This window comes from Trachypithecus francoisi, unplaced genomic scaffold (genome assembly GCF_009764315.1).
Source record: "Trachypithecus francoisi isolate TF-2019V2 unplaced genomic scaffold, Tfra_2.0 Contig01474, whole genome shotgun sequence".
Taxonomy (NCBI): domain Eukaryota; kingdom Metazoa; phylum Chordata; class Mammalia; order Primates; family Cercopithecidae; genus Trachypithecus; species Trachypithecus francoisi.
Window position 1 is genome coordinate 11,834,878 of NW_022681435.1, and position 25,676 is coordinate 11,860,553.

The window sequence follows — 25,676 nt, forward strand, 5'->3', positions numbered from 1 at the left end:
AATTAAAGTACCTATATTGGAACACCAAGGAATGATCCCAAGTTACTTGTTCTTTTCAAGTCAAAGTCTAGAACAACTGGCCCTCTAGGGTGGTTTCTAAGTGGAGTAAATTTATTTTTGATCCTTGGATAGGGTATCTGGATTTGGGGAGACTGGGTTCTCTGCACAGGCTGCAGTTAATGTGCTCTAATAAGAGTTACCATTCTGGTGGCTCTCAGGTACAATAATTAGATGAACGTTGGATTTTTCTCAAATGCCCTCTGGAATATCAAAACTTTATAGATATATATTTTTAAATGTATGCATTCATTTTAACAGTTCATTGCACAAAGTCATTGGAAACTGTTCTAGTTGTGTGAACTATTTAAAAATTTGATAAATTTGTATATATGTATATATTTCACATTTCTTTTACTATATATAGCATTTTCTTAAGAAGTTTGACTATCAAAAGTATTTTTTTATTGCATAACAGACACTCCTCTTACACAAGGGACAGTTAGAAAGACTGAAAAGCTTATGAGGATAGTGCATTTTCTGCCTTAATGGGGAGACATCTTTTGGCTTTTGGCTTTATATTCTCAATGCTATATTTGTCTCCCTAAAAAAAAAAAAAACACAGAAATAGGCAAATGATACTTTTTTGCCTTAATTATTCTATTATTGATTTATTTATAGGAAGTAAAATGAATTCGTAAACCAAAGTGCAACATAGTGAGTTAAGTGAGCACTTTGTCATAAATTCTCATTTCTCTGTGTTTTAGGGGTGTGTTTGAAAGTTTGTTTTGTGGCTGATTTTATATCTCTTGCATAATCAGAATTCTGTAACTGAAATAAATAGACATTAGAATAAAAGGGCTTTTCCATGCTGCTGCTAAAGCACCTCCTGGGTGCATGCCAACAATGAATGGACCTCACAAATACAGCTGAGTTTTCTTACTCTTCTGTTGGTCAACGTAATTCAGTTCTATCAATGTTTATGTAGGGAGGCCCTACTATGCACAACTCATGCTTCAATAAATGCTCAATAAATAATTGTAACATAGCAAATAACCGCCGTGCAATAGCATAAGCTAACATGCTACACAGCATACATGACAATAAGTTCGAAGGATGGAAAATGGAAACTACTGAGCTTTTCAGCTGATCACAATCAAATCAGAACACATCAAAACAGCTGGTGTTCTGTGACTCAGAATCAATCAACCAGTTTTGCATCACCTCATACTTTTTTTCTTTCCAGTTTCACAGAAGAGATCTAAACCAGCATATGTCCTTTCCATTTGGTTAAATTTCTGCTTTGAGTTGCTTCGCTTTCACATTCTAATACCAACGAATGAAAATCACTGTAATATAAAATAAAAAAAATAAAGGCTAACATTAAAATGATTTTTAAAATGATGCTGCTACATTTGTGTAAAATAAACCATATGCTCAAATAAAATGCCCTAGAAGAAAAGTGATACTTTAAAGTAGTGTTATGAAATGAAGATAATTCTGAATCAGCTGTATTTATGTAATTCACAAATATAGCAATGTTTATTATAATTTTCTAAGTATATAATTAATATTTTAATTATACAAAAATGATATTTGTATAGTCTTAGGAAATTTGTATAGTCTTAAGAAAATCAATAGTAGGCTAGTAAATGAATGCTAAATATTATTGTGTGTTTGGGTTCCTGACACCAGCTCTTCTCTTTGCTCTGATAGGTACTTATTACACCATTCTTTGGCGAAGGCTATTTGGCAGTGGTGACCTCTTCCAATCCAGCACTCTACAAATTATTATCTCTGGACTCCCAGCTGACACCCTGCCGGAGGCAAGAGCTACTAAGCCAACTGGAACTGTGCCTTTTCTCTTGTCAAGGTTTTTTTCTTACACAGGAAAAAGAAAGAAAAAAAAAAGATGAAGTTGGGCAAAGTGGAGTTCTGCCATTTTCTGCAGCTGATAGCTCTTTTCCTGTGTTTTTCTGGGATGAGTCAAGCAGAACTCTCAAGGTCCAGATCAAAGCCCTATTTCCAATCAGGGAGGTCCCGGACCAAGCGCAGCTGGGTGTGGAATCAGTTCTTTGTGCTGGAGGAATACATGGGTTCAGACCCCCTCTATGTAGGAAAGGTAGGGTATGTGACCTTTCGAAGTTATAAATGATTATTGTCCATGTCTGTGGTTGGATGAAAAACTGCTGTATATATATATACACACACACACACACACATATATATGTTTTGCTATGGGGATGATAACTACAAGACATCATTTCTATGAAAGTTAATGAAGGTTTTTGGTGATAGCCACTGCGAAGTTGTAATCAGGGTATAATACTCATTACAGTGAAGCCATATCTTAGAGAATGATGCTTCATTCCTAAAAACAGATGAGGATTCTACAGAGCCCTAGTTTACCATGGTCGTAACACACTGATGAAACTGTCATTGCCAAAGTAGAGCAAGACTATTCACAAAAAATGAAGAGTGGTAGGTTCTTATAGCCAGTTGGTTTCAGCTGCTGCTTTTGGGCTGTTGTGAAAATGATGTCCTTGCTAACATTCGTGTTTAGATATCCTTCCCTCATACTTGCAGTGGACAAACTGCAAAGTGAAACTATTGAGCCTAGTGTTTCTAAATTATGAACAATTCAAACCCACTTTTCTCAGCAATCTTGTTTTGATGGGGGTGTGTGTGTGTGTGTGTGTGTATGTGTGTATGTGTGTTTGTGTGTTTTAGGTTGCTTTAAACATTTTCCTTTGGATTAGAAATGATGGTGGACAGACGTCAGTTAGAAACGATATTAGACAAGTGATGGGCAGTTCATGGTGCATTTATTTATTGCATGACCAGGTATTAGCTGGATAGACATTGTTTCTTACAGCTTCCTTCTGTCTGGATATTTGAGAAGGAGATTTTCATTGGAGAACTTCCTGAACCAAAAGGTGCTTCTGGAAAGCATGATCTTTTCTCTGCCATTTGGCCTATCATGTTCCCAGTTCCTGGTCTGCTTCTGGTTCAGTTATTTTAATATTTGTAAAGGCCTACTGAGTTTCTCAATTTGGTACTGAGTACTCATGAAGGTTTTCTAAATAGGGTATATTAGCAAGAAATCTGTGCCTCTGTATTTTTACGCTTCATTCTGTCAGTTTTATATTTGTCTTCCTGGCAAAATGAAGCCTAGCTACCTAATGAGTTTATCTACAAATCAATTTTTCAACTTTAAAAGACAGAGGAATAATCTTGTTGATTTACTCCATGGGTCATTTTTTTCATTCGAGCACACCTTAAGTAAGGGCAAAAATTATTTTTGTTAATGAGCATCTACATCAATCAAGGTAATCTGTATTATATTTATTATTTCATTTTAATGTCTCTATATTTTATAAATACTGACTTTTACTGCCTTGTAAACAAAAGGATGTTAATAAGTTAAAGGTTTCTAGGGATGTGAATTAGAATTTTTTTTTTTTTTGGTCCAGTTATACCATTTTCCTACCTAAGCTTATGTAAATACAGAGGTGTTTTGTGTACAAATATATATTTTTGTAGCCATTCTACCATCATATTTACTATACCTTTATATGCTACATTTCTGTCTCACTCTCTTTTTACTTGTTTTCTTATGAAGAAATTGAGAGGAGTAACCATAATGATCAGGATTTGATTAGGAAACTAGCTTTTAATTTCATTCATTTTTAATGGACATTTAACAAAGTCATCCAACTTTCTTAAATGGACAGATCTGTAATATTCAAGTAACATGTAAAAGGAAGTAATAGTTATTAAGCAAAATCATATTTTGTGACAATGTAAAATGTTCTAAAAGCAGCAAAAATGTTTCCAAAGTAAATGCCATTTAATTTGATGTTAAATGGAGTTGCTTGGGTGAAGTTGACATTTAAAAAATCAATATAGTTTTAAAATTTAAGTGCCCTTCTTTTGAATTTCACAACCTTCACATAATAATTCAGAATGCTTATTCCATAAAACTCCTATAAGTCCATTTAAAATTATGAAGAGATATGTCCCCATGTTACTTAAATTCCATATACATACAAAAATACTGGGCAAAGGTGTTATTTTTCTAAGAGAAATTGTGTAGTTAACAGGAAACATTATGTACTTCCCTTTCAAGTAATCAAAGAAGGTCACTTATATTTATATGACAGAAATTAGTTCAAGTTTATCTTTTGCATGCTGTATATTGGGAGTTCAGTGTTGCCTTTCATAGTAAATTGTCCAGGATGGAAATGGATTTAAGTTTTTTTAAAGTTGACTAAAATACAGAAAAATGACTATAACATAATTTGAGATGGAGGGAGAATTTATAGGCAAGAGAGACAAATACAAGGCCTTACAGGAACAATTTTCATATATCCTTGGAAAAAAGTGGCAGAGAACTTGAGTACTATAGATTTTGTATTTGAGATGATGAAATTATTCTTTTTATTAATAATTTGGTGGTCTGAATAAGCAGAGATATAACAACTTTGACTTAAGTACTTTTTTTTATTATTTGGGTAAATAGACATATTTTCTTTTCTTTCTTTCTTTTTTTTGTTGTTAGTTTGGGGAGGTGATGTCTGTGCCCAGAAATGTTTATAGGACTAAAAGTTATAGAAGAAGATGTGAAGAAATGGTTGGGCAGATAATCATAGAAAGAAAAGAAAGAACCTGATTAATCAGTGCTTTTCACAGATGTATATTCAACCTAGGCTAGTTAGATGGTCACACTCTTAGTCATCCTAACACAATCTAGCTATTTGGGTAATTTGGAAAATATGGGTGATGACTTTGATACATTTTATACCTTAACTTGATCACATAATGGATAACTACAGTATGTGTCAAATTGACATCATTTTTATTTTCTTGCTCTACCACTTTCTATTAGTTGTATAACTTGGAGGCAAGTTGCCTAATATCATTAAGTTTAAGTTTTCTAATCTCTAAAATAGAAAAATGGTATCCACAATTCAATTCTGTTACTGAATAAATCGATTAAAATATTATGACATATATTCAATTACTCTAGACATTGTACTTTATGTTTCACTACATATTAATTATAAATTAACTTAGTTTTGGATCATCTATTTTGTTACATGTCAAATGTTATCTGTGTGATTCCTCAGATGAAAGCCAGTATTATTTTATGTTCTAATAGTGTTTATATTTATTCCAGTTAATTATAGGAATGTCTGTTCTGGGGGTGCTTAACAATGCAGCTTTAAGAAATTATTTATATACGATTAAACTGTGGTAGAGATATAATTAGTGGGTAAAAATTTCAATCCTTAATAGAAGAACTTCAAATGTTAGAGAAATTATGCCTGTGAGTTATTTTAGACTTTCAAATTTCGAGTCCATGTTAGTGACAAGTGAGCAGCAAGATCAATTAAATGACTCTTCAGTCAATAAAATTTGGTCATTAAGACATTGAAGATAATGAGGCTATAATATGGCTTTCAAGCATATTATTTTAGGTAGTTTACTGAGTTGGTTTTTACATATGATAACCAAAGACCAAAGTAGAACAGTCTGTTGAGTGGACCCAGGAGTGCTTCTAGAACCCATGCTCAGGAACCACCAGGGCACAGACTTCTGGGCTATGCTAGACTCTGATGGTTCAACCTTTGTCATTAGCTTCCCATCATTTTTCTTGTGAAATAAGTTGATAAACTCCTGACCCTAAATGTATAGACTTAAGGAAGGAGTCCTTGGGTGTTACTCTGAGTTCTGTTTTAAAAAATAATAGTGCCCCTTTCCTTGCATGTATATTTTAATTACCATCATGCCTGTTGTCTTGTTTTTATATGGGAAGAAGGAAGGGGGGAGGATCCTGTCTTTTCTCCTTTACATTTATATCACCCCTCCCGTGGTTATTTACAGTACATAGGAGGTCACAGTTTCCACCCATTTCATTGGATCACACTGCATTTTTTTCAGCCCAGTCTTTTACTCACCTTGGCATTACTCACTTGATGTCCCCTTGTCCCCTAATTATCTGATGAAAAAAAAAATTTGTCTACAAAACCACGCAGCCTCTGTTCCAGGTGTTAAGTGTTTTTCATCTTTCCTAACTGTAATGGGCTGCCAGCTGATCGCTGTGCCCTAGGCCATTCCTTTCACTGAAATGTGTGCTTCGTGCCTCTTCCACAATCGCTTCCCTAGCTGTTAACATCACTCTTGCCTTTTTTTTTTTTTTTTTTTTTACTACTCCCCTTTTTTCCCAGCTTGTTCGGGGAAAATTTATACCTATTACCCCAGTACAAATCAAATACATAGAAATGCAGTTTGCAGGATTGGCTTTGCTTTAAATTTAAGCTAACTTGGAAGTGTTGGTGAGCATTTTCAATGCATTTAATTATACCTCAGCTGTATCTCTCACCAAGAAATTACCTCCTGATATCTAAAGATACATTCAGTGTTCCAAAAAGAAAGTTTCATATTGAAAACAGGTTGTGTTTATTTTAAAAATCTTGGGTTACAAATTAGATTCCTTAACTGGAAAATTTTGTATTAGATACAGAAAAGGTCAATAATGAATGCCAAGTATGAGCGACAGGAAAGAACATAGTCATCATAGTAACATTTACAGGTTATAGATTTTGCTGAGAAAAGACAAACAGGAAAAGCGTCCTCTGAAAATGTAGATTGCCTAACACCAGGTCAACTCTTAGAAGAAAACAAAGACAGTTTATTTTTTCTAGTAATGAGTAGAAACCCCATTTTCATAGTAACTTTACAACCAGAGTTAATTTGTAAAGGCACTTGTTCTTTGTCAGTTTGCTGATAGACGTGTGAAATTCCTGGTGATTTCAAAAGAAATTTGGACATGGATCAGCTCTATCAGATGCAAATAAGTTCAGATTTTTAGAAATACTTCTTGGCAGTTATATTTAGCTCTTATAATGCTCTAATAAACGAATAAATTGTCATTTTGTTTTATTCTTACCATGTTGTAAATAACATGTTAGGTTGTGCCACTGAAATGCGGAAACCCACCATTTATTCAGCTTAATATGACTGATTATCTTAAAAAGGCATCTTAGTTCAGAAATGAAGGTTATAATTACCAAAGGCTTTAACTATACAGCTAAAAGTTGGACAGAGTGGAGGACTTTCAGTTATTTGCCTGATTATAGCCGAATTAGATACTCTAGGTTGGACTCCACATTTCCTGATTGTCTATGTATTTTGATCAAAATCATTTAAAAATTCTGCCTTTTTAACCATGTTTGTATTTATGTGCAATCTACTTGCCTCCTATTTTGTGATAAAAACAGCAAACATTTTCAAATACAGTCTGTATTAGTTGTGTTTTTTTGTTCTTGTTGTTTTGAGATGGAGTCTTGCGCTCTCACCCAAACTGGCATGCAGTGACGCAATCTCAGTTCACTGCAGCCTCTGCCTCCCAGTTCAAGCAATTCTCCTGCCTCAGCCTCCCCAGTATCTGGGACTACAGGCATGTACCACCACACTTGGATGGTTTTTGTAGTTTTAGTAGAGACGAGGGTTTCATCATGTTGGCCAGGCTGGTTTCAAACTCCTGACCTCACGTGATCTGCCTGCCTTGGCCTCCCAAAATGTGTATTAGCTGTGTTTTAACATTGTATTTATTTTGAGGTTTTAGGTGCAAAGGACAAGATATAAACTGAAACGATGATTGAGTTTTTTCTCTACAAAGTGCACTGTAATTGTTTGGACAGGCTTTATGTGCATTGCTCATAGATACAGTCACGGGATCTGCAGCCCTCTGTGACTCACCAGGATACATGACAGAATTGGATAAGCAGCAGGACAGTCACTGAGACTTTACTGGGTTGAGCATATGTAGGCAAGGACTGTATTGAGAGAAATTGGGTCTTCATTGTTTTGTATGATTTATATTGATTATATGCCTTAGGTTGATTACCTGAGAGAAACGCTAGTTTGTACAAACATGGTTAACTTTGTATCCAAGAAAATCTCTTGTATGCTGCTAAACCTACCCTCTGTGTTTTCTTTCTTCTTGTTTTTCTCCTTTTTATTTTCAAATATTTATCACATACTTATACTGTGATTGATAATGTGCTAGATAGAAGCATTAAAAAATAAACTCTTTCATAAAATTCACAGTCTGGTTGATAAGCCAAGCAGGTAACCCTATGACAGTGGATAGCAGTAAATTCCAAAGCTAACCAACAGCTGTGGAGGTGGTTACCACAGAGGAAGAACTCACAGATCCAAGAACAAATGCTTGCATGAGGACACCTGGTGCACCTCTGTGATTTTTGTATCTTTTTCATACAATCTTCAAATCAAAGTAAAAGCAAATTAACTTCTTAGAAAATAGGGCAGAGTTTTCTAAAACTATATTGACAGAAGCTTTATATGGTAGAAGGATCAGTAAGCAGAAACTCCAAGTTAAAGTAGCAATTTTCTCGTTATTTTAAACACAGCCCTGAAACAATAAGTTTTGATTTTCTCATCTGTAAGATATGATCAAATTGGTAAAGTTTTAAACTTTTTTATTTTGAACTAATTTCAAACTTATAAATAATGTTGCAAAGTGCTATTCTCTAATCCAGCTTTTCCAAATGGTAGTATCTTACCTGACTACAGCAATTATATAAGCTAGGAAATTAACATTGGTACAATACTATTTACTAATTAATGGCATATATGCAAAATTTGCCAGTTGTTCTAATAAAGTATTAAATACTTGTTTCTGGCAGGAACGAATTCAATATCACACCTTTCATCTGTCCTGTTTCCTTACATTTTCCAGTCCGGGATAGTTCCTTAGTCTTTCGTTGTCATTCTGACCCATAATTGGGTAGAACATCTTATAATGTGACCCTGTCTCATGTTTCTTCTTAATGCATATGTTTCAGGGAATATATTTTTGGCAAGTATAAGACAGAAGTGATGCTTTTCCCTTCTCACTGTATCACGTCAGAAGATAGAGGATGCTGACATGACTCATTCATAATGATGTTGAGTTTGATCACTTGGTTAAGGTGGCGTCTGCCAGGTTCCTCCACGGAATGAACATTATCTGGAAGTTCTAAAATCTTGAAAGAGATAGAAAATAACCTAAGCTCTCATTACAGATGGGAATAAATACTACTGCTGGTTTGAGGGAGGTGCAAGGGTTGATCCCGTACAATCTGTTGTCCATGTTTAGAATGAGGAGTGTGAGCCAGATTTAAATCTGTAAGACAGTTAGGTAATGTTCATAATTTTATGCAGCAATTGACTGTTTTTCAAAAACGCATCAATTTAAGATGTCAAGGGGCAATTGATTTTGCTTATTTTTTTCTGAACCATGCAATAATATTCTTTATAGTCCAGAATTGCAGGAAAGTTTTTACTAACATAGAGTTAAAAATAAGAGCTTTCTCCGCACATTGCCTATAAAATGGAAAGAATTGTTTTGCATTGTAAGTTTGGGCCCCAAATACTTAGCCATCGTAATTACAAATGAAACATTGTTTTGGAATAATAAACACTTAGAATCCTATAAGTTAAAGAACTAACACAAGACATTACAATCTGATATATTACATTTTAATATATTCACAAGGTTGAAATCTAAACAACTCATAGAATTATATTCAACGTTGAAAAAAATTAGTAATGACAGTTTCTTCTAATTATTCTTGTTTAAAACTTATATTCCTGTTGCCTAGTCAGTACTTATTAAATCTTTAGGAAGCCTTGTGAATTAGAAAGTTGTCTTTCTTATGTTAGAGTTCAAGTAATGCATATGTTTGGTAATAAAATAAGTAGAATAATGGAACAGCATTAGAATTATAATTGAGAAGAGCAAGAAGGCATATCAGATGTCTCCAATGAATAATTATCATTTTTAAAAATCTTAAAATTTTAGTAGAGTTAGAATTCAAATTAATACTACTCTGTCATAATACCAACCAATCATATTTTGAAGATAGATATATAATTTCAGTGTTGTATTTGTCTGTTCTGGTTTCCATAACAAAATATCAGATTAGATAACGATAGAAATTTCTTGCTCATAGTTCTGGCTGAGAAGTCCACAATCAAAGTGCCAGAAAAGTCAGTTTCTAGTGGTGCTTTTTTCTTGGCTTGAGGACAGCACAGCCTTCCTTCTCCATGTCCTCATATGGCAGAAGAGAAAGATTTCTTACTCTTTTAATGAGGCTATCAGTGTTATGGGATTCAGGTCACAACCACATAATCTCATTTAACCTTAGTAAACTTGCAGAAGACATACCTGCAAATCAGTCACATTGGGAGTTAGGGTTTCAGCTTATGAATTTTGAAGGGTGGAGGGTCATGACTCAGTTCACAGCAAGTACCTAAATTCATTATAATTCATAGGAAATGAATGAATAACAAGTAATTGTTGACAATAATAATGTAATCTATAGTTTAGTTTTAACGAGTGGAAGTTTACATAGCAGTTTCAAAAATGTATTAGAGCCGGACACAGTGGCTCATTCCTGTAATCCCAGCATTTTGGGAGGCCAAGATGTGTGGATCTCTTGAGGTCAGGAGTTTGAGGCCAGCCTGGCCAACATGGTGAAACCCCATCTCTACTTAAAAAAAAAAAATATATATATATATATATGTGTGTGTGTGTGTGTGTGTGTGTGTGTGTATATATATATATATGTAGACATCATTACCTGTGCCTATTGTATTCCCAGCTACTTGAGAGGCTGAGGAAGGAGAATCACTTGAGCCCGAGAGGTGGAGGCTGCAGTGAGCCAAGATCATGCCACTGCACTCCAGCCTGGTCTACAAAGTGAGACTCTGCCTCAAAAGAAAAAACAAAAAAAAAAGTATTAGAAAAATAGTTTAGAAATTTTACCCATGTTTGCTTCAGTCAACTGTAGGTCTCAGGCCAAGAGCCTGAGAATTACCTTCTGTCCTTTTGCCATGCAAACAAAAAAGAAAGAGAGCCAAAAGACATCGGGGGAAAACAAACTAGTATGGGGAGGCCATCTACATTTCTAGTTAGGCTAGAATCTTTGTCTTTTGTAAGATAAATGCAGAAGAGTAGTTTCTCAAGATGGGGCTGTGTTACAGGAATGGTAATTAAAGTACCAGAACCAAAATGATTAACATCATTCTAGCAAGTTGTGTATGTAAACAGTGCAGAATTATCTGATAAGAATGCTTCCCTTAGAATGTTTGCTTATCTCCTTCGTTAAAATGCTGACATGTTTTAAGGTATTTAACTGAAAACACACAATCAAAATTTGGACAACACATACATAATGTTCAACAGATGTGAGTTTGAAAGATTTGTGATGATCACCAGTGAAATTAGTCAAACCATGCTTAAATTAGATTTTTCTGATTTGTGAGTCATTTAAGGGTCCATATTGGAGTGGAATCTGTATGGAGAAGAAAAGATTACACATTCCGCACTTGATTCTTTGAAATGAAGAAGAAATAAGATAAAAATCGGCATTTTCTTTCCCATGAAATATCTGAGAAACTCAGTTCTGTATTTCTCATCTACTCTATCTCTGATGCAGTTTACATAATTTTCTCAACTGAATCATAAGAGCTGAATTTAGGTGGTTAACTGGTATGTTTTGCTTTATCTGGAGAAGCAGATACTGGGGAGTTCTAGTCACTGGGATTTGATTTAATTATACCTAAGAACATGTGGCCATCAACAGTTAAAAAGGATTACCAAAGAAATAGATGAAAATTATCACATTGAAAAATTATCACATTTGTTAAGCTGAAGTCATACATAAGGCTTATAATGAAATGTAGAGTCTATAATATGGAGTAAAATAAAAGCAACTGCATTATACGGCATAGACACAACCTTTGAAAAGTGATTTTTACAAGGTTAATATCTAGTGATGAGATAAAGTTTAAAGCTTGCTATTAAAATTAAAAACACAAACTTTAATACAAAGGCTAAGTTATCTTCTTGGCTGATCATTGTAACGCTTGCAAGGAGACTTTCACCTATGGCTGCACAGCTGCATTCAGTGATTTTGGAAGAGCAGTTGTGAAGCGTAATGACCTGAAACAAGACAGTTTTCCCATTGATTAGATCATCTGTGGGAAACATGAGTACAACTGATGATGGAAAATACATACGACTGAGTGTGGATTCAGGGTTAGGGTCAGAGGAGGAAGTGCATTCTGTTTCAGATCCAAATCAGATTTCACAGAGGATATTTATGACTGAAACAATATTTGAATGACTAACATCTTATATGTATATTTTTCTCAGTGCTGCTCTCTTCACCCTGTCTGTGGCTTCCGATTTATGTTTAATTTCTCTGTAAACTGGGCACATTGATAAAGTCCAGTTTTTCAGTTTTTTACTTAACTTTTAACTTTCTGCTCAACCAGAGCTAAGGCATATGTGCAAGAAATAGAAAGTTTAAGGAGGAAGGAATTTAGGCTACCTTGGAGGTTCAACAGTCATATAACAACTCTTTTTATTATTTTTCCAAGCATCGTCTTGGAATTCACCAAAAAATATAAAGTATATAGTTTTGGTCATAAAAGACACATAAATCACATGTAATGATTTTATCAAATTATATAAATGCCTTAAACTTGAATATAAATATCATATGAATATCATACACGTTGACTAAAAAGAAAAAAATATATTCTTCTTCTTATTGTATTTTAATATTAGAGTTTCTCGGGGCTTTGAAATTCATTTACTTTAGGTTCCTGAATTCAGAAATTCTTTGTACAAATCACTGATGAGTGATCAGATAGCCTGAGGTCCATCTCTTAGTGGAAGCAGGAGTTGTCTTAAAAATACACATTTCAGGCCAGGCGCGGTGGCTCACGCCTGTAATCCCAGCACTTTGGGAGGCCGAGACGGTTGGATCACGAGGTCAGGAGATGGAGATCACCCTGGCTAACATGGTGAAACCCCGCCTCTACTAAAAATACAAAAAATTAGCCGGGCGTGGTGGCGGATGCCTGTAGTCCCAGCTACTCGGGAGTCTGAGGCTGGAGAATGGCGTGAACCCGATAAGTAAAGTGTTGAAGATATAGACAGGAAATGGGTGTTGAACCCGGAAGGTGAGGATTTTTTAAAAGTAAGATGAAAAGATGGAAGCTTTTTGTTTTGTATTCTCATAGAGAATTGGAAGTTATGCGGCAATTCCTATGTTGTGTGATTGTCTTTGGCTATGTTACCTAACGCAGATGGCATAGACAGTAATGAATTATGATTATGCCAGTACATAGAGAAGAGGTTTAGCCTAGTAGTTTTCACTGTGGTGCTGAGTGTGGAAGATGTGACTGTGAGTCTCAGCGTTGCTATTTACTTTGAAATGGCTCAACTTTTCTCCACTTAATTTCTGTGAAATGGGTTTAACAATAGGTCTCATGTAGTACAATTGTTGTCAAGACTAAATAAGTTAACATATATAAAGACTTCTTGTTTTATATACAACAAACATTAATTAAGGATTAGTTGTTAATAATAGTGGCACATATTTTTATTCTGCATTCAATTGCTACTTTCTATAACTGGCCTAATTCAGGTGCTTTATTTTCAAGCGTATTTTTAAAACAACATAAAGGATGAGGCAGGGATTTCCAATCTTTTGTCTTCCTTAGACCACATTGAAAGAAAAAGAATTGTCTTGGGCCAAACATAAAATACGGTAACACTAATGACAGCTGATGAACTAAAGAAAAAAATACATAATGTTCTAAGAAAGTTTATGAATTTGTGCTGGGCTGCATTCAAAGCCATCGTGGGCTGCATGTACCCTGTGGGCCTTGGGTTGGACAAGTTTGGTCTGAGGAAAAAACAAGGATGAACTCAAGAAAGAGTCATCACATTGGCACACTTTGTGACAACAGACAAGTCCCTTAAATTACCTTTCCTTGTCCTCTCATCTATCAGAAAGGAACTGTGATGCCACGTCTCCTTCCTCCTTAAAATTGGAGTCAGCTTTGAATCAGATAACTCCTGCTAAAATACTTTGAAGTATATAAAGTATTACATGTTAAATAAGAGTTATTTCTGATGGGAAAATCAGATACTAGTTATATTTATAAATTATTAGAGTAAGAACAGAATTGGCAACACATACACCCATTTTGGTAATTATTTATGAATAATACTTTGGAACTATCTTTTGGTAATTATTGATGAGTGATACATGGTATTTTATACTTTATTTTATTTTCGTTTAGAGATGGAGTCTTGTCATTAACTGGGACAACAGGTGAATCCCACTGTGCCCAGCAAGTAATATTTTATATATACCAGAAACACTTCCAGGATTTGACTGCTGGTTTAAGAGTTTACATATTCAGAATCAAATCAGAATTAAAATTATCTATGACAGCTTTTCAAATCACACATTGGAAAAAAATGTAGAACACACACACACACACACACACACACACAGAGAGAGAGAGAGAGAGAGAGAGAGAGAGAGAGAGAGAGGATTGTTCTATTCTCAAATACTTTTCAAATCCTGAAAGCTAATGAAATTATTGAGAGTTTCCCAGAAGGCAAGAGATTCTAGTGCCATTAGGATTCTACTGAAGAAAGTGATGCTTAATGGAACTAAATAAATGAGATTGCTTGTTAATCTCTCAGTTAATTTTCTCTCACTCTCTGTCCTTCTTTCTCTGTCTTTTTCTTGACCATGCCTTAGGTCAGAACTTCATTGAATTGTTGAATTTATTGGAGTTTGGCTCCAACCTATTATATCGCTGAGGTTTACTGATCCTATGCTCTGTAAAGTTCTACATTCAGAATCTGAGTTTGACAAATTCATTTTAGTTCCACAAGTGGTAGCATTTAAATATCAGCAGCTTAAGTATTCAAAATTAATACTGATTGCATTTTTAGAGTAGTGAAATTCTGACAGTTTGCAGGGAAAAGGTGCTGAACATCTTGATATAATTTACGTACTTCTATAAACGGGCATTTTTATACCTTTGGAAAGATAAATTAGTAGAAACCAAATATTTTACAATTCTAATAGTTTTACTGACATATAGAGGAAGGGGCATAGACTGACCAAAAGGGGAACTTTTGCCAGGCTTTTAGGAGTTGCCATTGCTAACAAATCAGTTTGGGTAGGCAGTTGTTCTAGAAAAACCAGAAGAAAAATGAAGATCAGAGATTATTTTTCTCCTCTTTTCACAAATTAAATAAAATGAAAGGCTTGATGCTGAAAGTAATTGTCCACAGGGACTTCCTGTAATGTAATTCTGCAATATAAAGCTGAAGAAAATGTGAAGATAAGTCTTTCTTCATAAACAAAAATAATCATGTCAGTTGACTATATCCAGATGAAAAGTACATGAGTTTTAGGGCAAACTCTCTACATTTAAGTATGCGAATACTCCAGGTTTCTTCATAAAATGCATGTGAAACCCACCAAAAGCTCCAGCGTCTCCAAAAGGAGATTTATTATATGATCTTTGAAGTGATACTAGCCTACAGGTGAAAAGTAAAACTCTCCAAACCTGAAGCAAATCTATCCACTCAAATGGATATTATGTTTTATCCATCCAAGCAGAAGCATCTGGTTAAGTGGAAAGCATACTTGGCTTTGCATCACAAAGTCATCACTACATAACTTTGGGTAACACGCTTCCTCCCTTCCTCCCTTCCTCCCTGCCATTTATGGAATGAAAATTCTAGTAGGAATGCATGCTCTCCTCCCGCCCACCACTAGAGCATAATTACTGCTCACCAAATTATAACGGTTACGTAATTTTTAAATTTTAACGAGTATGTAAGAGTATGGCCATTGCAATGCCACCTTTGTTGGTTTTGTTGCAGTGTCTCCTTAGAAAAGCTAAATTCTAGATTCACATTTGTCAGAGCTTGATTGTATCTCATTGAGAAGTATTATCAGCTATTTAGCAATTTTAGTCTGTATTTTTCAGGCGCTCAATGAGATTTCCTTTATATTTTATGCTGATCTACAATAAAATGCCAAGGATACCTGTGTCTATCATTACTATGTTTATTTAGAACTAGTGCTAGTCGGGCATGGTGGCTTACGTCTGTAATCCCAGCACTTCAGAAGGCCGAGGTGGGTGGATCACGAGGTCAGGAGTTCGAGACCAGCCTGGCCAATATGATGAAACCCTCTCTGTACTAAAAATACAAAAATTAGCTGGGTGTGGTGTCAGACATCTGTAATCCCAGCTACTCAGGAGTCTGAGGCAGGAGAATAACTTGAAGTGGAGGTTGCATTGAGCCAAGATGGTTCCACTGCACTCCAGCCTGGGCAAGAGAGTGAGACTCCGTCTCCAAAAAAAAAAAAACAAAAAACAAAAAACAAAAAAGCAGGGCGAGGGGGGGCGCAGTGGCTCACGCCTGTAATTCCAGCAGTTTGCGAGGCCGAGGCAGACAGATTGCCTGAGCTTGTGAGTTCGAAACCAGCCTGGGCAACATGATGAAATCCAGTCTGTACTAAAAATACAAAAAAATTAGCCGGCCATGGTGGCGCATGTCTGTAATCCCAGCTACTCAGGAGGCTGAAGCAGAAGAATCTCTTGAACCCGGGAGGCAGCTGTTGCAGTGAGTCAAGATCATGCTACTGAACTCCAGCCTGGGTGACAGAACAAGACCCTGTCTCAAAAAAAAAAAAAAAAAAGAAAAGAACTAGTGCCATGCTGACTCAAAAGCATACAACTCTGAATTCATACAGAATTATAGAACATGATGGACTAAATTACAAAACCAAACCAGGAAAACTGTAAAGAGGAAACTGGTTTCTTTTTATTCCCAGGATATCCACCATCCTTCCATTCTCCTATTCTGCAATCAGAACTTAAAGGAGTCTGAGAGTGAGCACCTTTTAAAGTTTTGTGCCCCAGGTATCTCGCTCTTAAGAAAACTGACACTCTCAGGGAAAAACAGGGGTAGGGTTAGCAGTTGCCCACTGCAGAGATAGAATTCCTCCTTCAGTTTTGCACCCTTCCCTGCCATGTTTGCCTCTCTCTATTCCGTTTTTTTTTTTCCCCAGAGAAAATAGGATTTTTCTGTCCAAATCTCTGATGCTCATTTATTTGCACTAGCTATGGTCCCATCTTCACTTGAGTCACATATGCTCTTCATCAATACTCTTTGGAAGTCAATGGAGCTATAAAACACAAATAAGAATCTTCCCAAGATGGTGTTGGAATGGGAAGAATTGCATCTCTTTCAGTGTTTTAGGAGAAACATCTGGCAGAGCTTAAATCTGATTCTTCTCATGGCTACATCATTGCCAGTTTATCAGAGAATTGACACTGAATCCTCAGATTCGAGAGTGGTGCTTACTGCCCTTTTACTTAGATTAGCCTCATGTTACTTTTCATTGTATATATTTCAAATGTATTTAATTTTATGTCAACCACATTTGGCAGGCAATAAAACATGATTGGGAAAAGAAGCATTAATTTAAATAAGGAATCAGGTTAACATTTAAATTTTATGTTTTAAATAGCATGAAATAATCTGACCATACATATAAATTACATAGAAATGTATGCAAGCATATATAACATAACTATTTTTACACTGAACATTTTATATACTTGAATGTGGCTTTTTGGTACAAGTTTGGAATTATTTCACATTTTAGACATTTTTAAAGGCTACGTTATTGGAGAGAAGGAAATACAAAACAATATATGTAATTCAAATCCTTTTTCTTACCTTTTCAACTTTCTACACTCTATTCCTTTTTAAAAATCATTCTTCTGTCACATCTTAATAGCTGTCTGATACTTAAGAGGGAGAACTACAAATAGAGCAAGCAACCTTTCTGTCTAGCTACCCTATTGGTTGATTTCTTTTTCTTTTTCTTTTTCTTTCTTTTTTCTTTTCTTTTTTTTTTTTTGAGACAGAATCTCACTCCATTGTCCAGGCTGTATTGCAGTGGCGCCATCTCGGCTCACTGCAATCTCCACCTCCCAGGTTCAAGCAATTCTGCCACCTCAGCCTCCCGAACAGCTGGGATTACAGGCATGCGCCACCACACCCGACTAATTTTTATATTTTTAGTAGACATGGGGTTTTGCCATGTTGGCCAGGCTGGTCTTGAACTCCTAACTTCAAGTGATCCACCCGCCTTGGCCTCCCAAAGTGCTGGGATTACAGGCTTGAGCCACTTCGCTCAGCCTGATTTCTATTTGTAGGTAGAAGTGGAATGTGGGGTTTACAAGTATATTAAAATAGAGCAAAATTTTCTTTTGGATGGGTGATAATTTATGTACAGTTGACTCTCATCTATGATAGTGATTTCTATAAAGACACCATGAACACTGAATTGGTGCATAGGGAACCATTGCTCTTAGGAGAAATATGAGATTAGATTCTTTGAGACTGTGGTCCCAACGTTTTCCTGAACTGGTCAACCCTTAACCTTGCTTCATGTGTGTTTCTGTGTAATTTAATATATTATTTAATATATACTATTGATTCATTAATATTAAACTCACAGACAACACACTGTAACTAATGCCTGGAAAAGCTCATTTAACACACATGTTTCTTCCCTAAGGCACAGCACAGCCTTTTTGTGCCTAGGAACACTGGAAAGCATTTCAGCGCTATATCTGGGGATCATTTTAAACAGCAAAACCACAAACAGAAAGTACAAAATAGGAAAAATATGTCACTAAACAGACTGCAAAAAGGATAATTGTTTATAATATGGAAGCAGAATGAGGAGATAGGGGTGTTGCTTTCTTCAGCCTTAGTTGGGAATGTGTGAATCAGGACACTCATCTAGATATTTTGCTGGTCTGTGTATGTTCAAGAATGACCACCGATAAATACACTTTATTGAGTAGATGAATTCCCAAACACAAATTCCTGCAATAATAAATATCAACTGTATCTGTTTAGAAAAGAGTAAGCTTTTGGACCACAGGGCATGAGCACTTCAACATTCTGTTATTAGGTAATGAATCCAGCCAAATAAACAATCTAGAGGAAAGAAAATTGACAATAATAAAAAGTAAATTAACAAAGATAATTATAAGCAAGAATAGCAATAGTTGAACATTCTGAAAAGCTTATAACATCACTAATCATCCAGCATCCTTTCTGAAAACAAAGGATTTTTAAATCACTTTATGCACATATACAATATAGGAGGTTGGCAAAATAATGCACTATTTCTTAACAGCCATGTCTCTTGTAGAACTTCGAATTAATCTACAAATGACCATTGTGTCTTAACTTTAGATTATGAATACCAAATTAGTCAAGTACTTGCACTAACCCTTAACAGTATATAGAGTTTCTATGGAAAATTTAATGGTCCAAAAATTTCTGTAGAATTTGTAAGGAGGTTGGTGGGCTGAAGATAGCACCTTGAGGCTCACTGATGTAGGCTGCAATGGGGGTTCCCAAGTGCCTGACACTGTATTTTATTAGTCTAACCTTTTTCATGAAAATCCTGACTATAGCTATTCAAGGAGTAGTCTTAATAGCTGAAAATGAAGATAGAGAAAGACACCAAGAATATGACAGAGTTTACGTTCTAGTGAGGAACACAACAAAATCAAATTTTAAAAAGAGTGTAATAGATGCTGACAAATACTGTAGATAAATCTCCTAAGAAAATAGAAATAAAGGCTGTCAATGAATGGATAAGGCATAATTATTTATTTATTTATTCATTCATTATTTATTTATTTGAGACAGAGCCTGGCTCTGTTCAGACTGGAATGCAGTGGTGCGATCTTGGCTCACCACAACTTCCACCTCCCTGGCTCACGAGATGTTCCCACCCACCTCAGCTTCTTGAGTAGCTGGGACCACAGGCTGGCATCATTACCCACAGCTTTTTTTTTTTGTAGAGATGGGGTTTTGCCAAGTTGCCCCGTTTGCTCTCAAATTCCTCGGCTTAATCACCCATCTCAGCTCCCCAAAGTACTGAGATTACAGGCGTGAGCCACCGCGCTTAGCTGAAAAGTTTGTAGTTTTTCAAAGGGTGGTCAGTTTCACCTAAAGTGATATTTTTACAAAGCCCAGAGAGAAACGCAGGAATGAACAAGGTGGATACCTGGGGAAGGTGAATTCCAGACACTGGAAACAGTGAGAGCACAGACTCTTAAGCAGGGGTGGCTTGCTATGCTTAAGGAAGTAAAAAAGGCCAGCGTGGCTAGTTTGGAGTAAGTAGTGTATGAAAAGAAAGGAGAATCAGCTTCTCACAAAGTTGGTGAATTATCTGACTCACCATATAATTCCAGTGGGTGAAGTGCTCTTTGACATAATGATGTTGTACTGCAGTTAAAATATACCATAAGGAGAAGTCCTGGAAAACCCCGCTTCATGTCTGCTATAGAAATACTGTCCTTAATCTTGTTAATTGCATTCCACAGTATTCTTTTTATGAATTCCTTGAGAGAAGTCATTAAGTGGACTTTATATCAGGAATCATTGCACTTCATCTCCTTGTTGAATCTTTAAATCTCTAAGCTTTTAATTTTTTGCCACAATTCTCAGAACTTAATTTTTGACCCAACAAATATGTCAAGAAGTTCTGCATAGCATGTTTTGATTCCCTCCTATTACTAATTCTTTTCTGTGTCTCCACATTTTTACCCTTGTTCATTTATGTGTTATGTTTAGTGTCCCTGTCAGTCATTATAACTCCCTTCCAGATGAAGATATTTATAATAGGCAGATGAATAAATAAATAATAATCAGGAAATTGAACTTTTATTCTTTTATGATATCTGTGGCAACTGTAGTTCAATTAATGACTTTTGGATTGATTTTTAGTTAACTAGAATTTTGGTTAATTTATTGCAACCATCCACTTGTAAAGCAATACATTTAAATTATAATTTGGCTGAATCCAGTATGTTGTATCTGACAAGTTTTATGAAATTGATTATTAGAGAACCATGATGTGTCTAAAACAAGCATATGTGTCATACAATATATGTCATATATATATAGATAAAATTAGGCTTTTCTCAAATAATGGGAACAAATATGACATATAGTATTCTGTAGAGATAGCATGAAAATTGTGTCATTTCATTAGAATATGATGAGTGTCGTAGATAAGGTTATGTACAACGTTAAATACAATTTAGTAAAAATATGTCTGGTTAAAGTTGTAGCATGGAATTAATTGAGTCATTCTTGAGGCAAATACTGGTCATTTAAGAATCACATTCTTTAGCGTAGAACTTTTATTGGTAGAAGGTACATTAACAATAAATTCTGAACCAGCATTCTAAGTCAGCTCTGCCCAATGTAGTAGATATTACATATATAGGAGAAAACCTCTAAAATCTTTGAGAAAAAGGAAAAAAAACCCTAATTGACAAACAATGAAAAAATATCTAATGGAGTTTAGGGAAACTTAATATATATTATTTTCCTAGTGGCATTAGTTTTGAGTTCATTGTATACATCATGGAGGGTATATTTATTAATTTTATCCTGATTTTGATATTGCCAAATAAAAAGCAAGAAAATCATGATTGCAAAATTCTTTCCTTTAGAAGAGTTCCTTTCTACTCAAGGAAGTAACACAAAAATTAAAGCGAAATTAAACTTTTCAACATAAGAAATAAAATGTGTAAAAGTACGGATAGCAATAGAATATTAACATATTATACTAGGATATTATACTAGGATGTTATAATATTCTAGCAATAGAATATTAACATATTATACCAGCATATTATACTAGGATGCTAGATGTTCAGTTTAAAACACATTATAAATACATGTGGTGTTGATTGCACCTGCATGTTTCCCATACATTGGCATGCAGCTTTTGGTTCCTGGGCCCCAAGATATTACCCTGAATAAATAAATGGTGATGATTGATCTGAGTTAGAACTGCCCATTAATATGGTTGTAGCATGAATGGATAACGATGAAATTTCTACTGTAATATTTAACATATTTTCAAGCTTCTGTCTGTACACTGAATGTACCTGATTATATCAGGGAGATCAATGAGAAAGTACTTTTTTTCAAGCTAAGTTTGATTTGATTGACAAATGACATTAGAAGCATACCTAACATTTAAAGTGATAACCAAGGATAGATATGAGTTTTGTGAGGTCTCAGGCTGACATAAAATATATGGGTTTTAAAGCTTCAAATAACATAAAAATTTATTTTGGACATTTTACAATATTATCATTATGTTCCTAAGCCCACAACCTCCCTGCCAGTTCTTGGATTTTAGAGTGACCTATGCAAGTGTGAGGCTCTAAATCTTAGCCTGCAGAGAGTAAATCTCCTTCTGCATAGCAAACCATAAATCTGTACTGATAATGTTTAATTGAGTATATTAATATAATGTCTGTGATGGGATTCAGCTCTTGTTTAAAATGATGTTGTAAAAGATAGCTTTAAGAGATATGATAACTCTGATAACTCTCTGAGTCAGAGATAATTTCCTTGGCTGCTTCTGTCTCTCTCTCTCTCCTCTCTCTCTCTCTCTGCTTCTCTCTCTCTCTCTCTGCTTCTCTCTCTCTCTCTTTTTCTTTGAGATAAGATCTTGCTTTGTTGCCCAGGTTGGAGTGCAGTAGTACAGTCATAGCTCACTCAAGCCCCAAATTCCTGATCTCAAACTATCATCCCGCCTCAGCCTCTTGAGTAGCTGAGACTACAGGTGCATGTCACTATGCATAGCTAATTAAACCAAATTTGTGTTTATAGAGACAGAGTCTTGGTATGTTGCCCAGGCTGGTCTCGAACTCTTGGCATCAAATGATCCTATGGCCTCAGCCCCCCTAGTAGCTGGGATTATAGGTGCAAACCGCTAGGCCCCCTCTATTTCCTAAATTTCATGCCCGTCAACGAAAACTTTTTTTTTTTTTCCTGATATGAAACTGTCACATATTTATGTGTTTTCACCAAAACAGATTCAGGATCATTATCATTAGCAGTATTTGTCGACACATGCAGCCCAAAAGTCAGGCATGAAACAAAGTTTTTATGGAAAATTATTTATTTTAACATTTCAGTAGATTTCATATATATGTAGAAAGGGCTTTTCTGACAAAACAGTTTATTGTTTTAAATTTATCGAATTATGCAACATACATTCCTTCTACATACAAGAAGGATTATTAGAAGTTGACTGGGGGGTGGTTATCCGCTGTTCCCAATTATTGCTTCTGTTGCTACCATAGTTGGTGCTGCTCCTGCTAGTGGACATGATTTTGACATCAGTTCAGTTTAATTTAACAGGGATTTATTGAGCATTTGCTCAATAAATAAATCATTCTACAAGATTCAGCAGGCCTTTACCTACTAGCAGGAGGATGGAGAGTAGTTACCAAATACAAGTAACATATTTTAAGGAATTCTTCATCTACATTTCAGGAGATTTGGTATAAGTAATGTGGGTCCAGACAGAAAAAAAGGACAAAGTTAGAGCTGCTTTGATTTTAAATTCTACACAATGAAAGACTGGATGGCCTTTCCAGATATATAAAGGCAGGGACCACAAAGTCATAAGGCAGAGCTGTGATTACCCATTTAGTGGACTGCTCCTCTCTCCAGTGAGAGTGGATCTGCTCTCAATTTTGCATTCTCAGCACCTAGCAGATGATGTGATGTATGTGTTTTTAAAATACATTACGCAGGTGAACATAGCTACAATACTACAATTTTTAAGTAGTCTGAGGCTAACGGGACTATACAGTCAGTAGATATATGGATAATGTATTTCCTGAAAAAGTTGGTGAAATTTAAGAGAAAGCGAGTAACCAGTTAGTGTGAAGAACGGAGAAGAGTAAATCCCATTTACTTTTTAACAGATTAAATTATACGAAAATCAAAGTGTTGAAATCATGTATTAAAATATTAGGCAAAAAGAAAAACATATATTAACTCTAAGGATTTTGGGTTTTTTCCCCCAATATTTTTACTGAATTCCATCCTTCATTTGAACACACTCTGGAAATAAGCTTGTATAATCAGGAATTGATTCAGGTTTATCAGGTGAACAACTTGTTAAAGTTGGGCTCCAGACACAGGACTGGTTGCTTGCAAAGCATGGGTTAAAATGAACATCCTGACTGGATGTACCAAGGTCACACCACTAAAATTCATAGCAAATTTTACATTACTGTCTAAAATCATCAATTAAGTTTACAGACAGAAGTGTTGCACACAGGGAGCAATATGTGGTCATCATCACTAAAATAGTTGGCTTCCGAGTGCTTGCTTTGTCTAATCTACTCGTCCTAAGTAACACGTAAAACATATGAAATTCTAAAAGAAAGAAAGAGAGAGGGAATGAGAGAGAAAGAAAGACCCTACTTATCACATGGTGTGTAAAGTTCGTGTTGGTAGCTGCAAGCCATGCTGTGTAGTGCGAGCAGGTATGTTTATAGATAATCACTTCAGATTGAGAGATCACAGGGGCCATCTGCCGGTTTGCTCAACTAATGCATTTGCTTGAGCCTCTAGCCACCTGCAGCCTTCTGAAAACACCACCTCATGGATCAGATAGACTTTTTGGCTGATGCCACTTGCCAGACACTTGTGCAGTTCAAAGAACAGAATAGTGAATGCTATTTTTATATATTTTTAATGGAAAAGAGGAAATAGAGTTATACCTGCTTTTGCTTAGATGAAAAAGTTTCCAGTGAGTAAAAGTTTTCAATAAGAATGTTTTCTGTACAGTTCTGCCCTACCCAAGTTTAAATGTTACCTATAGCTAACACAGTTTGCCTGGTTGAAAATCAAACTTATGGGTTAAGGAAGTGTAAAAAAACAAGAAGAAATATGTAGTCTATCATGATCCTATAAAAAGTTATGTTATCATGAATATTTTTAAGGATATTGATTGATTTACCCTTTGAACAAATATTTCTGGTGTATGTAATTTGTACACCCATGTGGTCATACTGCGGATTTAAAATACGCAAAGAAATATTCTTGTCCTTCCTGCAGATTGTAATATGAGTAAACATACGTCTAATCTCAGTGTTGTTTGCTGGTGAATTTTATAAATGTGCAGTGGATGAATAAGGAAAGAGTATCAAAATCAGCCTGGCACATCAGGCAGGTCTTTAAAGAGGAGGTGATATTTCAGCTGAGCCTTGAAGGATGAGAAAGTGACTCCTAAATAAGTGGGACTAGAGAAAAAGATAGTGCTGTTCAAAAGGAGCAGCTTATGCAAAGGCATGGAGGCTGGAGAAAATACAATCTGTTTAGGAGTCTGTAATTGATTCAGATGGTCAAAGTATAGGACAAATAAAAACGAAGACAACCAGTAACAGCCAGCCACATCATGAAAGTTTAATATATGTGCTAAGTATTTTTGTTGTTGTTGTTTTGTTTTTGTCTTTCGATAAGTTTGAGGATGGTTCTGAGCCAGTTTGCATTTTAGAAACATCAATTCTGTCACAGTCAAAGTCTGTAACATTTGGGGTGGTGGGTAAGACAGGAGACGGAAAACCAAGTCAGTGAGAATTTAAATATTCCAGGCAGGATATGGTGAGGACTGAAAAATGGTCACGGATGAAGTTAAAAGGATCAGATAAATAACAATTATTTGGAAAGTAGAGTAGTTGTGAGATGTTTAACAGTTAAGTCTGGAGTTGAGGATGTTAGGAGGGATCTAGGCAGAGGGAAAGGAGGTAGGGAGGTGTCTTACTCATTGTTGCATCTACAGCACCAGCAAGGGGACCTCTCCCATAGTGTATTCTATTCAGTGAATGACAAATCCACTATTTCTGGCTCT

The 25,676-nt window shown here is 35.5% G+C and overlaps 1 protein-coding gene across 1 annotated transcript in view; it reads left to right on the forward strand.

The window, feature by feature from the left end:
* The window catches only part of CDH7 (cadherin 7), a 131,190-nt gene that overhangs the window by 10,340 nt on the left and 95,174 nt on the right, over window positions 1-25,676 (forward strand). The window contains exon 2 of the mRNA XM_033175269.1: window positions 1,714-2,119. Coding sequence (XP_033031160.1) covers window positions 1,910-2,119 — 210 coding nt within the window. The 5' untranslated portion in view covers window positions 1,714-1,909. The remainder of the gene's footprint in view (window positions 1-1,713; window positions 2,120-25,676) is intronic.